The sequence below is a fragment of the Lasiosphaeria miniovina genome, assembly GCF_030549165.1.
Source record: "Lasiosphaeria miniovina strain SMH2392-1A chromosome Unknown B0T26scaffold_6, whole genome shotgun sequence".
Taxonomy (NCBI): Eukaryota; Fungi; Ascomycota; class Sordariomycetes; order Sordariales; family Lasiosphaeriaceae; genus Lasiosphaeria; species Lasiosphaeria miniovina.
In genome coordinates, this window is record NW_026848225.1 from 2190849 (window position 1) to 2202695 (window position 11847).

At 50.1% G+C, this 11847-nt stretch overlaps 3 protein-coding genes across 3 annotated transcripts; 1 reads left to right on the forward strand and 2 right to left on the reverse strand.

Moving 5' to 3' along the window:
* Positions 1-1918: 1918 nt before the first annotated feature.
* Positions 1919-4400, reverse strand: B0T26DRAFT_786016 (uncharacterized protein; the record flags this gene model as incomplete). Its single annotated transcript, XM_060446777.1, has 4 exons — positions 1919-2975; positions 3054-3656; positions 4072-4121; positions 4369-4400. 4 exons carry the CDS (start codon positions 4398-4400, stop codon positions 2293-2295), a joined length of 1368 nt encoding a protein of 455 aa, XP_060292931.1. The 3' UTR covers positions 1919-2292.
* A 2917-nt stretch (positions 4401-7317) lies between these two features.
* Positions 7318-11089, reverse strand: B0T26DRAFT_414544 (uncharacterized protein). The gene is made up of 5 exons (XM_060434885.1): positions 10763-11089; positions 9391-10533; positions 8956-9335; positions 8489-8885; positions 7318-8422 (listed from the first exon to the last, which is right to left on the reverse strand). Exons 1-5 carry the CDS (start codon positions 10795-10797, stop codon positions 7372-7374), a joined length of 3006 nt encoding a protein of 1001 aa, XP_060292932.1. The 5' UTR covers positions 10798-11089; the 3' UTR covers positions 7318-7371.
* Positions 11090-11278: 189 nt separating this feature from the next.
* B0T26DRAFT_414685 (uncharacterized protein) lies at positions 11279-11614 on the forward strand. Its single transcript, XM_060434886.1, has one exon. The coding sequence runs from the start codon at positions 11345-11347 to the stop codon at positions 11567-11569; it is 225 nt and encodes a 74-aa protein (XP_060292933.1). The 5' UTR covers positions 11279-11344; the 3' UTR covers positions 11570-11614.
* The last annotated feature ends 233 nt before the right edge of the window (positions 11615-11847 follow it).

Consider the following 11847-nt stretch of genomic DNA (forward strand, 5'->3'; position numbering starts at 1 on the left):
GATATCTGGGTGGAAAACAAAATCAGAGTATCAAATTTTTTTCCCCATCTTCCGCTTCGCGTTCATGACGGCTATTCCCTGGTGCTACTGCTGATGCTTGCTCCTACTGCTCCTACTGCTGCTGCTGAAATTAATGCTTTGTGTTCGACACCTACGGAAGGAACTTGATGGGTTTCTTTATTTATTCGTTTTTGGTTACATAGGCGTGGTGTTTGTGCTGTTATGCCTCCCCTTTTCGGAAAAGATCCCTTTTTATTTTATTTTATTCTTTCCTTAAGCGTAGCACAATCAAGACATATGGGACAAAAAGGACAGATATTTTGTCGTGTATGGGATATAGAAAAGAATAACCTGGGTTATGTTTTTAAACTATTCCGGCTGATGTCGTTGTTGTTGCTACGGAAGTTGTCGCTGAAGTTACTTGCTAGTTGTGTGTTTTATGTATGGTGTTTGCCGATACTTGGTTGCCGGATTGTTTTGACAAAAAACGAGCGGTTTGTGTTTGTATTGTTTGTTCACGGGGCTTCAGAACCGAACTCCACGAGGTGTAGGCTGCTGACTGACGACAGTGGTGCCAGCTAGTTTGCTCGGGTCAGTAGATATGTTTCTCTCGTTCCCGTCCGGAAACATAGAAAAGATGGCTGAGAGGAGAGGGTTGCAAGACTACGTTAGATATCCTGAACTAGATGAAACCTTTAGAAAAACAGGAGGGTTATCACAGACTTCACGAGAGTTGGGGGCATGGCAAATATGAAATTGGCTCCAAAGTCCTTTCAGGTGGGATGAGACAACGAAGTCAATCTACGATACCCCTGTATTGTTTTACCCTGCGATGCCCAAATCTCATAACCACAGATAGGGAGGTGTTAGGTAAATAGGATGAGTTAATATGCCGTAGGCAAACAACTTCAAACGCAAGTGGCGAGAGATCAAGTCGACATTCCTTACCTACCCCATCCTTCTCGTGTCCGTCTGTCACATCTATATCTTCCACTTCACCACATCTGGTTATTTACAGCTACTCTTAGATAACTAGGATACACTAAGAAGACAAACTCGATCTAGACTTCAATGAGGAGGGGCTCGTCAGCCTGTGGGGAAGGGAACACACACCATCTACATATGTCAAAAGACAGCATTGACCTCCTATGTCGTCTCATGGGTGTTTGCGCGTAATCCACCAAACCCCTCGGCACCGGCCCACTCTCACTGTTTGTCCCATCCATAGTCGCCACCGTGAGCTATGAAGTCGAATGTTCTGCGTATCATCACGCACTTCATCTCTAATCCCTATCGGCCGTGAAGATTTTAGAATGTAGAAACGAACGAGACAAGCACCCGCAAGTCTAGACACTCCCTGATCCCAACCACAAAACCGGGTTCGAAATTAAATGCAAACGTGCACCTTGAATCACTCCCAACACCAACACCGTGTCCAAGGCAGGGCCACGCAGGAGTCTTCACCGTTCCCGCAGCAGTACAGCAATCGCGGCAGCGCCGCAAGACTAGCAGCGATGACACAACCAACCCCAAAGAAAGGGGCATGAGAAAACACCTCACATACCATCTATCTACCTATGTAGATCCGGGAGAGGGAATTTAAACGCCCTGCTACTTCCCTGGCAGCGTCTCCTTCAGAGCCAAGAGTAAAACCGGGAGCAGTGGGAACTACTAAATGCAGCAGCAGGGACAACGGCTGAAACCAACCCAGACGAGCCACTCCAGATACATGATAGAAAGGAAGGGTTTCAATGACAGGATAGCAAATATTTATATCTTATCACTCGAATGATGGCTCACGGGGAAAGGAGCTCATGTGTCTATGAGGCGGATGAATCCTTGAGTGTGGCTACATGCGTCGTGCAATTGCTCAATTCATGGTTGCTTTGAAGTTCTGGGCAGGCAAATTGAGACAAAGACTTCGCAAAACGTTACAAGTAACAAGGGAAAAGAAAAATGGTACAGTGATGAAGGGGGGCTTTTCGGCCAGCAGTACGGAATGGTCGCAGATCTTTTAGGAGACACTGGACGTTATTTACGGTTCATATTGGACTGCGGTATTGGCTAAGGGGTTCGAGTGAGAGCGTTCGTGATAAATTTGCGTTCCAAAGAAATCATTCGCTGAAAATACAAAGCCAGGGCGATGCCATTAATGACGGCAGCCGGCTGAAAAAAAAAGCTAACTCATGATGGAAAAACGACATGGAAAGAATCCTAGTAATGTGAAATCCCCTCCTCAATGCCATTCATTGAGGGATACAAGTATCGTTCATAGGCCGATTTGCCTCTGATTTACTCCTTTTGTCCACGCTCCATAGCAAGATTCTTCCAATGATCACGCTCAGCCGTAAGCTTCTCGATTTGTTCCTCCAGTTCCTCCAACTTCTGGGCCTTGCGCTCTCGCGATTTGCGAGCGGCGAGGGTATTCCGAGCTCGCTTCATTGCGATGGTGTCCGACGGGTCCTCGACGATGATGGGCGGAAGGGGCTTGTCACGCCGACGGGAACCAACGCCAGACACAGAAGAGTGGCGACCAGAAGGAGGCGAGGTACCAGACTTGCGCCGTTGATGGCCTGATGTTGGCTCCACAACCTCGAGGTCGTCAGACTTCTCAGCAGGTGAATGTTCGGCGTTTGCATTCTGCTGAGTGTTTGACTGAGGGAAGAGGGGAAACCAAACGTCATTCCCCCCTGCGTCAAAATCGCTGCCTGCAAAGTTGGGAGACACATCAAAGCCAGAGCCAAAGTCGGGCGATTCGTCGTAGAGAGAGGGCGAAGTAAGGGCGGTGAGGGCGGTCGAGTTAGGTGCCGACATGAACGGTTCCTGGATCAACAGATCTTGGGGGGAGACGGTGCCCAAGTTGGTTGATGAGCTGGAGGCACCGCTCATGTCGAAAACGTTGGGCATGGCGGGCGACGAGTACGTCGTCGTCGACGCGCCGCCGTCAAAGGCGGCGAAGTCGTCCAAGTCCAAGTCTGAGGAGGCAGGGTGTGAGCCTCGCGTGTACGTTGGCAGAAGAAAAGCGCTGGGGGGAGCAGCGGAGTCATTCATACCTTGGATATTCATCTTGCTTTGCGAGATATTGCCAGTGCTTTGTGGGAACAGGGGAACGGGTGGACGTCCGTGTCGGTTCGGTGTCTGTAAGCTCAAAGCAGCGGATGATGATGGAGCGGATGAAGCGTAGAACTGGTGCTGGTGCGGGTTCTGCGCAGAAGAGCTAAACCGATTGGTGAAAGCCGAAGAAGTCGTTTGGTGCCCTGTTGCCTGGATGATGTTTGCAACCCGCTGGTTCTGCAAAGACGGCGAGGAAGCCTGCTGCTGGTAAAACGGCTGGCTACGATGTTGCTGGTTTTGGTTTACACCCCCGTTGGCGGAAGGTTGTGGGACAGAGCGGTTAGGTTGACGGTTCTTGATCGGCTGATCGAACAAGACAAAGTCTTGCTGATTTGGAGGCAAGTCCAAGTGCTGAAGTTGCAGATGTTGCGCGGATGTTGCCGGCAGGCTCGTAGAACTGGAGGGAAGCCATGATGACTGAGTAGAATCCGTGGTGAAGACTGGAAAGTCTGGGCCGGGAATGGCGGCGGTTGGAGAAACGGAACTTGAGCGAGAGCTGGAGAGCTGGGTGCTAAAGTTCAGATCGACCTGTGAAGGAAGAGCTGGAGTGAAGAGAGGAGTGGGGAAAACGTTTGAGTTGTAAGAATGAATTTTGGCGACGGCTAGGTCGGAAGACGCGGGGTCTGGGGTGCTTTTAACGCATCTTGATAGATGCCTTGGGTTGCTTATAGTCTGGGGTTGGGGGAGAATTTGGGTTGGAGAGAGGAAAAAGAGATGCCGCAACAAAAGTGGGCGACGCGACACTTTTTAACAATCAGGCAGCGATCTGGTACGGTGCGTGCGCCCCAGGCCAGAGGCTTCAGGGCGGCAGCGCAGGCAATACGCAGCTTTGATTCGCTCTGCCCAACGGCCAGCCGGAAACGGAAAGTGTGAGTCACAGCCCGAGAATGAAATTCGTTACAGGAAATGTACCTTACACTAACAGAAAGAGCAGCCACGATTGTGCCCTCAACCCACAGTTGAAGCTTCCTGCTGCAGAAGGGGCATATTTCGGGTGCAGGTGCGCTCTGTGTTGAGGTGGAGGCCTTGATTTCATCTCATTAAACACGATAAGAGCGTGTCGTCGTCGAAACAAATGTTAAGAATTGTTTGGATTGCAGTAATTTTCTGTAGTATCCCTTCCTGGGCCTGCAGGGATCAATAGCACCGCCCCACTTAGTATTCTATCTCCACAATGCGCGCCAATTAGGTTGAATTTCAAGCCCCACCACAGCCAGTCCGGTTGAAACTGAGAACTGAAGCGAATTGGCTTACGTGCCCTGCACATGCGCTAGTAACTGTTCCATGGTGCCTACTGGCGTCCCAAGGCCTCCAACCAAGACAGACGGAAGGGCGTAATCACGTCCTTGCATGTCAAAAAAAAAAATGAGACCTTTGTGAGCGATTCCCATTCTGGACTTTCTAGCGAAGGAAGCTGTTTATTGCATGTCCGCGTCTTGATGGCTTGCAACTATCGTGAAATATTCGAAGCTTTGGTTATCTCGAAGCAACCCCGATGGTGATGGGGTGTGGAAGAGGACAGATTCGGCAATGCAGTCCTTGCTGGAGGTAGTACGGAATATTAGGTAGGGCAAAATAGGGCTTTAAATCGCAGAAGCCTGATCATCATTTCCCCAGGACGCGCAACCGCTTGCGCGCCATTCTTCAGTAGTCCTTCGACTGTAGACGACTGAGGACGAAACGTGCCTAGCCCTACCTCATCCTTCTTTCGAGATTGGATTGCCTTCAGTCTGATTCGAGATACGGAGTACACCGTACGTATCAGTCCAACCAGCAGGCTCATTATCATATGTGGTTGCCTGTACTCTACGTGGGAGAGTTCACCATCGGGATAGTGTGTTCGAGTTTCTCCGCCAGGTAATAAATATTTGTCTGGATGTCTTTGGCCAGCCCTACAGGCACGAGACATGTCGTGTATCGGTGAAAGGGGCTCCGCCTCCTTCCCACCAATCTCAAAGGGACTTGTGGATGGTGTGTGGGCATGAGAGATTTACTATGTACTGGAGATTTTGGGTGCCCAAACCCTACGTATCCATTCCAGGCAAAGAGGGGGGAAGAGGAAGACAGAGAGGACTCGAGGTTTCGGCGGCTCTACGTACTCGAAAGTGCTGGAAGGGAAATCTGTCGTTGCTTCTCGCCAACATTGAGATAGCCCTTCTGTCGAATCAAAAGGCTCAATGGCAAGCAGACAATAGGGGTTGTCGCGACAGGCAGGTGAACTTTCTGTCTAGGATGTGCAATTGAGTTTGTGACTCACCTTCTCGGCTCCGCTAGCCTAAGAGGTTTTCCCCTAGCTTTCCGTTCCGCCCTTCCCCTGTCGGACCCATGGGAAGCAGCAGGGGCACGGACTTCTCAGACTCTCATCGGCCTTTCTCTTCGACATTGGCATTGGAGGGTGTTGCTGCAGGTCATGGATCACTTCTCCAGAGTGCGATAACATTCTCCGTGGTGTAGTTATTGCGCCTCGGCGAAGCCTCGTCAAGCGCAGGACAGAACAGCGGAAGCCAATTGGAGACGAGGTTGTGGGGGGCCAAAGAGCAAAAGGCGCGCTGGCGCAACTTCGCGCCTTCTGCACACATGTGCGCAAGTGCAATTAATCTATCACACGCATTTGCAGTGTTGTCTTTTCAGGCGGGCTGCAAGACAAGGCAGTCCTTGTACCAAGTTTTATCGTGGTCAATGTCCGAGGCAAGCCGCTTCCCGACCGGTGGCTTCCGGGCACGCCCGTCTCTGCCTTGACACGGGTGTCTTTGGTTCTTTGTCCTGTCGCTTTGGCTTGGCTGTCGAGTGGGTAGGCGATCCCGGACCCAGGACCTAGTGGTTTTCTGAGCTCAAAGAAGACTGCTCACTAAGACACATCGGTTGTGGAGCCTTGCCTGTTAAATCCTTTCATGGTGCGGAATACCTTCGACACCCGGTTGACCCGGTTCGTATTTCATCCAGTAACTGATAGTGCATACATTTCTCTTTGCCGCATGGAGGGTTTGAAGTTATTGATACGCTCTCCTCCGAATGATGCTAGGCCTAGTAATTCGTCAACTGAGAACCGAGAATACCATGCAGGTAGATAGGTACTCCGTACCTTGAAAAGGGACGTAGATGATAAACATGCGCATGCTGGTCTTGCCAAATTACCTGGCCATATCTATACCCGATATACAGAGGACAAAGAAGACATTTTGATATTTGTTTCCCAAAAGGATTTAAATACCGAAGGTTAAGACCCGGAGCACATTATTAAAGAGATAAGGTATTCCGCACCCAAAGTGCCTCGGGCCGGCACCTGGTCACAGAGGACAATGTATGGACAATAGCTCTCCACCCCGCTTATCAGGTCTGAAAGGGTGTCAATTCAACCCTCCAAAGGCACGGTTGCTCGTGCTACCAACGCCAACAACCAGCACACCGAACTTCGACTTCAAGTACCTAGCCACCTATTTTCTGTTCTGCGAGCGGCCACGTAGTTGGAATGCCCTACTAGATTCCAACGTTTTATTTGATGTGATCTGCTTTTTTCCCCATAAAAAGTGTACTCCTAAGCTGAAGGGTGACCATTAGTCCTGTCCAGTGTATTTGCCTAATCCACGAATACCGCTCACTATCCAAGAACAAAATTAGGCTATACAAGCAAGCTATCTGACCGTGACAGACACACAGACGCAGGCCAATCCAGAGTTTGTCTTGTGAAAGTATGCAGGACCACATTTTTTCGTAGTCAACTACCTTACCTGCGTAAGTAGGTGCCTTAGGTACCGGTATAGTCTATGGGCAAGCACTGACCCGAATTAAAGACACTCAGTTATATTCCGCCTACCAACCGGCCCGGTCAATCAATAACAAAAGTCATAAGCTAATATAATCACAACTTCCCCGTCTCCCTGTCTGTTCTCTGTTTTCTAACGCTTTTCTTCTCTTACACTGAGGCAAGGACATTGTCGAAAAGAGAAAAACCCCTCGCTCCCTGAAACTAACTGAAGCTAGAATGTATCTAAAACCGAACAAAGCTAGAACAAGAGGAACAAGAGAAAAAAGGAAACCAAGGAAACATCAACAACCAACTCTAATACTACCACCTCTCTCGGCCAAGAAGAGGAAAAAGAGAGAGGGGAAAAAAAAGCAAAACGCCACAAGAAAGCCCTTCTCTAAGTAAACCACCAACTGCTCGGAGGTCGATGGTGATCCGACTTTCGCTTCTGCACTGGCCCTCTCATGGGACCCGCACCAGCTTCAGTAGCTCGCGTATCGAAACCCACCCTATTACACCGGAGGTGCTGAAGGTACGATACCCCATTTCCAAATGTTATCCGCCACCTTCCCATCGTGGGCCTTTTTCTTCCAATTTGTGTCGATATTCGCTAATTCCGCGTTCAATTTCTTCGCCCTCTCCACCTTATCAAAAGCCGCTTTAATAATAGCATCTTTAGCAGCCTTAGCAGCCTTAGCAGCCTTGGGAGAATCCTTGGCAGCCTCAGCAGCCTCCTTAGCCTCCTTCTCCTTAGCATCAGCAGCATCTTTAACAGCCTTCTGGATAGTGGCATCGTCATCCTCTAGCTCTTTCTTTGTCATTGGCCTCCTCTTAACAAACCATCGCCAGTGCAGATTTTTCTTTGCCAGAGCTGGGTGAGTCTTGTCGAACTCGTTCTTTTTTTCGACCATGTTGTGTATCCCAATCGCCAACGCAAAGAATTTCACGTGGCCGCCCTCGTTTTTAAAACGGTAAGTCACTGATTTATTTCCTGGTTCGTCTGGCCTGGGCCCCGGGGCTTTGTCAGTAGGCACCACCCCTTTCCAGAGCTTTATCACAGGCCCCTTGACCTCGTGCACTGTGGGATCGAGATCGGTTCCATTGTTTATAGTCGGCATTCCATGCTCATCTAGCTCGACAAGCTGGTAGATTATAGAGCCATTCGCATCCCGCTCGGGCAGGAGATCGTGAAAGTCATTGGGTGACCTTTCCACTTTGGCAGGTTCCATATGTGGTTGTGGCGGTGTGTGTGTTTGCGGTCCTGGATGTGTAGGTGGGAGTGGTAGTCGAGGTGTTTGTTGTTGGAATGAATACTGATATATATGAACCCAATCACAGTACTCTTTGAACAACCTTTTCCACCCAGCATTGAGCCTCTTGAATTCCTCGTCATGCTCTGCGGAGTGTGCTTCGCCTTGTTTTTTTTCGTGTTGACTGTCATAATGTTTTATGCCCCACAAAATAGAATGGGCCATACTATCACTGGCCAGCTGCACCCAGCCAAATAAGGTCATGTCTCGCTTTCCTGCCATAGATTGGTAGAAATCATGCACAAGCCTTGATCTGTAGTTTAAAAATACTGTCAGCAGAGAGGACTAGCGGCAGACGGGGAGGTGAAAACGAACGAACCTGAAAAGCGTGCCGTTGTCTGTGCTAACCGAGCAATCAAGACCGTTTGCCATCAAAACATAGCCGGCGTGACCCATAATGGTTGGCGTCAGGCCAAGCAGCTCGTTTGAGATGGGGCATAGCTCAATGCCGACTCTGTCCTGCTGCATCCTATTCATAACCCAAGGGTGATAAGCCAACGCGAAGCCATGTCCAATACGCTTCGCGCCCAATATAAGAGCGTCGAATAGATTCAGATCAGAAGGCTCGCCAATGGTTATTGTCTCGCCGCAGTGAAGTAGTAAGGGGCATCTGACGCCCTTCTCTGCACATTTCTTCTTGAACCAGTACAATGTTGCGACGTGGTGTACCAAGGGGTGCGGCTTGTCGTTCCCTTCCTCGCCGATGAGATCGAATCCTGAGAATAAGCGGGTGAGTTTCCCCTCATTTTACAACACAGACCGGGAACAAGGAAGACCAGAACATACCAGCGATGAACTGACTAATAAATGGATTCTGTAGCCATAGAATACACTCATCCATCAACTCTTCAATCTTGACCGCGTCCATCACGCGCGGGGTGCAGTAGATAATCCTAAGTCCCTGGACGACATCGTATTTGTGAGCTACCTGGAGCTTGTTGTAGGCTTCAATGATGAGCTCGACAGTCCTCAAGTTACTGAGCGTCTCGGAGGCGTCGTCTTTCTGGATTTGGTTGGTCGTCATGAAGTTTGGACGAATCTCGACGTATTGGATACAATCTCGTACACACTGCCACATGAATGCCTCACAATATTCTTTGTAGCCACTCTCGTAATTGGTGAGCCCTTTCATGAAGCCAGTGCGTATGTTGAAATCTTCCCAGGCGCTGGAGTACTGTCAGTTTGGCCCACGGTTCAATAATCCAGTGATGCCTAACGTACCTTTTGGGATTCTGATGAGGGTGATTTGCGTCATATTCTTGAACAGCCAACTTCTCCTGAAGCCATTGGTCGGCAAATAAGCCAGCTAAATCAGAAGAGCTCGGTTGCGGGGGCATGATGTCGTAATTCTTATTGTATTCGTTACGTTTCTCTCTGTAGGCCGCATCGGCACGCTTTTCGAGTTCGGCGGCCAATTTTGGATGAGCTTCGCTGTACTTTGCCTTGAAATGGTGACGGAATTTCCATAAGGGCATCCAATACTTGCTTTCGGGAGCAAAGGGCTTGGGGAAAAGCGTTGGGCCAGGTGCATAGTGGTCCGAAAAAATGTCGGTTTGACAGTCGTTGGTATCCTCATCTCGGATGTGGAAATAAATGGCGCACTGCTTCCAGTTGTGGGCCTTATAACCACTGTGGTTTTTGCCTAATGGTTTGTTGCTGCCAATGTACATCTGCGTCTGTTGTGTAGCACGGCTAAGCAAGAAGTCGGGGCTTAGATTGGAGTTGAAATGGATGTGAAGATGTGATCCTTTGGGGAACATCTCGGCCATGGCAAAGAGCCGGGTTTTCTCGATCGTTTTGCGATTTGAAACGAAGTGGTCTCCGTTGTAGTGAGGGTACTCCATGCCAGTATTGTCGTCAACATATTTCCTTTCATTTGCGAAAATTTGAAGATCCTTATCCCTTGCTTTCGTCAAGATTTCGTCTGCTTGCCTCGCAGATTTATTCGCAGATTTATTCGCAGGGATGGTATCATCGAGGTACTCTTCCTTACTGGTCTGCTCGCTACCTAGAGCTTGTTCGCGGAGGATCTCGGTATCGCGATGACGATTGTAATCATCCATGAGGATCTTGATATTAGCTTCATGCGGGGCTATTGCCGCCTCTAGTTCCTTCTTGACGACTTCTTCATCCTTTGCACCCCTATCAGCCTTGTCATACGTGTCATACTCGGCATGAATTAAGTTCTTAAGGTTATATATTTCGTCCATAATCTTGACGAAATCTTTAGGCTGTTTCGGTGCTTGCTCCAATTTTTTGAGGGCTGCCGACCTGGTGCTGGCAAAATTCCTTAACGCAGACACATGATGGTAGTGCCTGTGTTCATTGTCATCGCCTGCGGGAGCCCCCGTTGATGGGTTGCCACTGCCACCGTTGTTAGACACGGCGAGTGTGATGAAAGCAACAAACGAGTCGGTGGTCAATGGAGTGAATGGAAAAGGCGGGGAGTGACACAGAAGAGGGTTACGAGGCGGGGGTGAAATATCAGGTCATACAAAGGGCATGCAAAGGGCAGACGCATCGGCGAGCCGGGAACGGCGTATAGCAGTTACGAGAGGTGAGAGAATAAAGCAGCTTGGCTAGATGTACGTACTCTGTGAAGGGCCAGAAACAGAAGAAGCGCTTCATGGGCGGCGGGCTCGAACGGGTCTTAAATACGCTGCTGCTGCAGATGTTGTTGCTATGGATGAGCTGCTTGCACGTGGGGCGGGCCAGCAATGCGGACAATCCACTCAATCGAATTTTTTCGCGGCCAAATGGGCGGATCACATGTTCGGGCCCAAAGATAGAGCTGTAGGGATTGGAACGCAGTGTTGTGTGAGACTAACGGCGGTGGTGATGGCGACAGTGAGCGTGACGGTGACGGTGTGGACGGTGCGCGTCAAGTCGTGCCGCGTCCGAGGCTGGAGGGTGGAGGGCCGGCCTGGCTGGCGGCCTGGGTGGGGTGGGGGCCACCCGCCTTGCCTGCGAGGGGCTCAGGGACGGGGTCTCGTTGGGACCCCCATTGCGGGTACCTTACGTACCAAGCCTGTGATTGGATGTTTCCCATAGGTAAGGCTGACCAGCAGGCAGCCTGCATGCGAAGCTTCCGTTTCCCGGGAGAGGTACGAATACACCCTGATGCATTTCACAACCATTCATTCACATTCTGAGGCAAAGATGCCTACAGTGAATAATGCGGACAGCGTACCCGTCGCGTAAAAGCTCAGGATCCACACGCACGAGCCTCCCTGCTCCCAGCTTGAAACCAACAACATCAGACGACCTTCTTGTGGATCCCTCAGCTCGTTCCTTGCCGCGGCAACGTATGAAGAAACTGCCTATCCAGAAGACAAGAGCACCTTATTGCAAACAACCCGTAGCTAAACACACCACCTCCAAGTACCATGTGCCATCCTGAGGCCCTTTGTTTGAGTCAAAGATTGGCGAGCGGGAGGATCTGAGCCAGCTCTGGCGCACCCTTGTGGAGGCTCAGGATTGGAGTGCTTCCCTAATGCCGTTTCGACGGCGGGGTGACGCCATCGAGGCCCCCAATAGTGGGAAATCGAGACTCCTGAACCGTACACGCATGTACGTCTTGCCTAGCTAGGGACCTAACTGGGTAAATGATCCGCAGTCCGTTTCTTTCATCATGATGTGGCAACGACTTGTCTTGAAACCAAAACGGCCTGGGAAGAC

Excerpts from the sequence above, each read along its gene's own strand:
- B0T26DRAFT_414544 (XM_060434885.1), bottom strand. The coding sequence starts at position 10,797 with ATGAAGCGCTTCTTCTGTTTCTGGCCCTTCACAGA. Across the intron at positions 10,534-10,762 it reads TGTTTCTGGCCCTTCACAGA|TGGCAACCCATCAACGGGGG; the intron begins GTACGTACATCT and ends CAACGGTGGCAG. Across the intron at positions 9,336-9,390 it reads CCTCATCAGAATCCCAAAAG|CGCCTGGGAAGATTTCAACA; the intron begins GTACGTTAGGCA and ends ACAGTACTCCAG.
- B0T26DRAFT_414685 (XM_060434886.1), top strand. The coding sequence starts at position 11,345 with ATGCGGACAGCGTACCCGTCGCGTAAAAGCTCAGGATCCACACGCACG.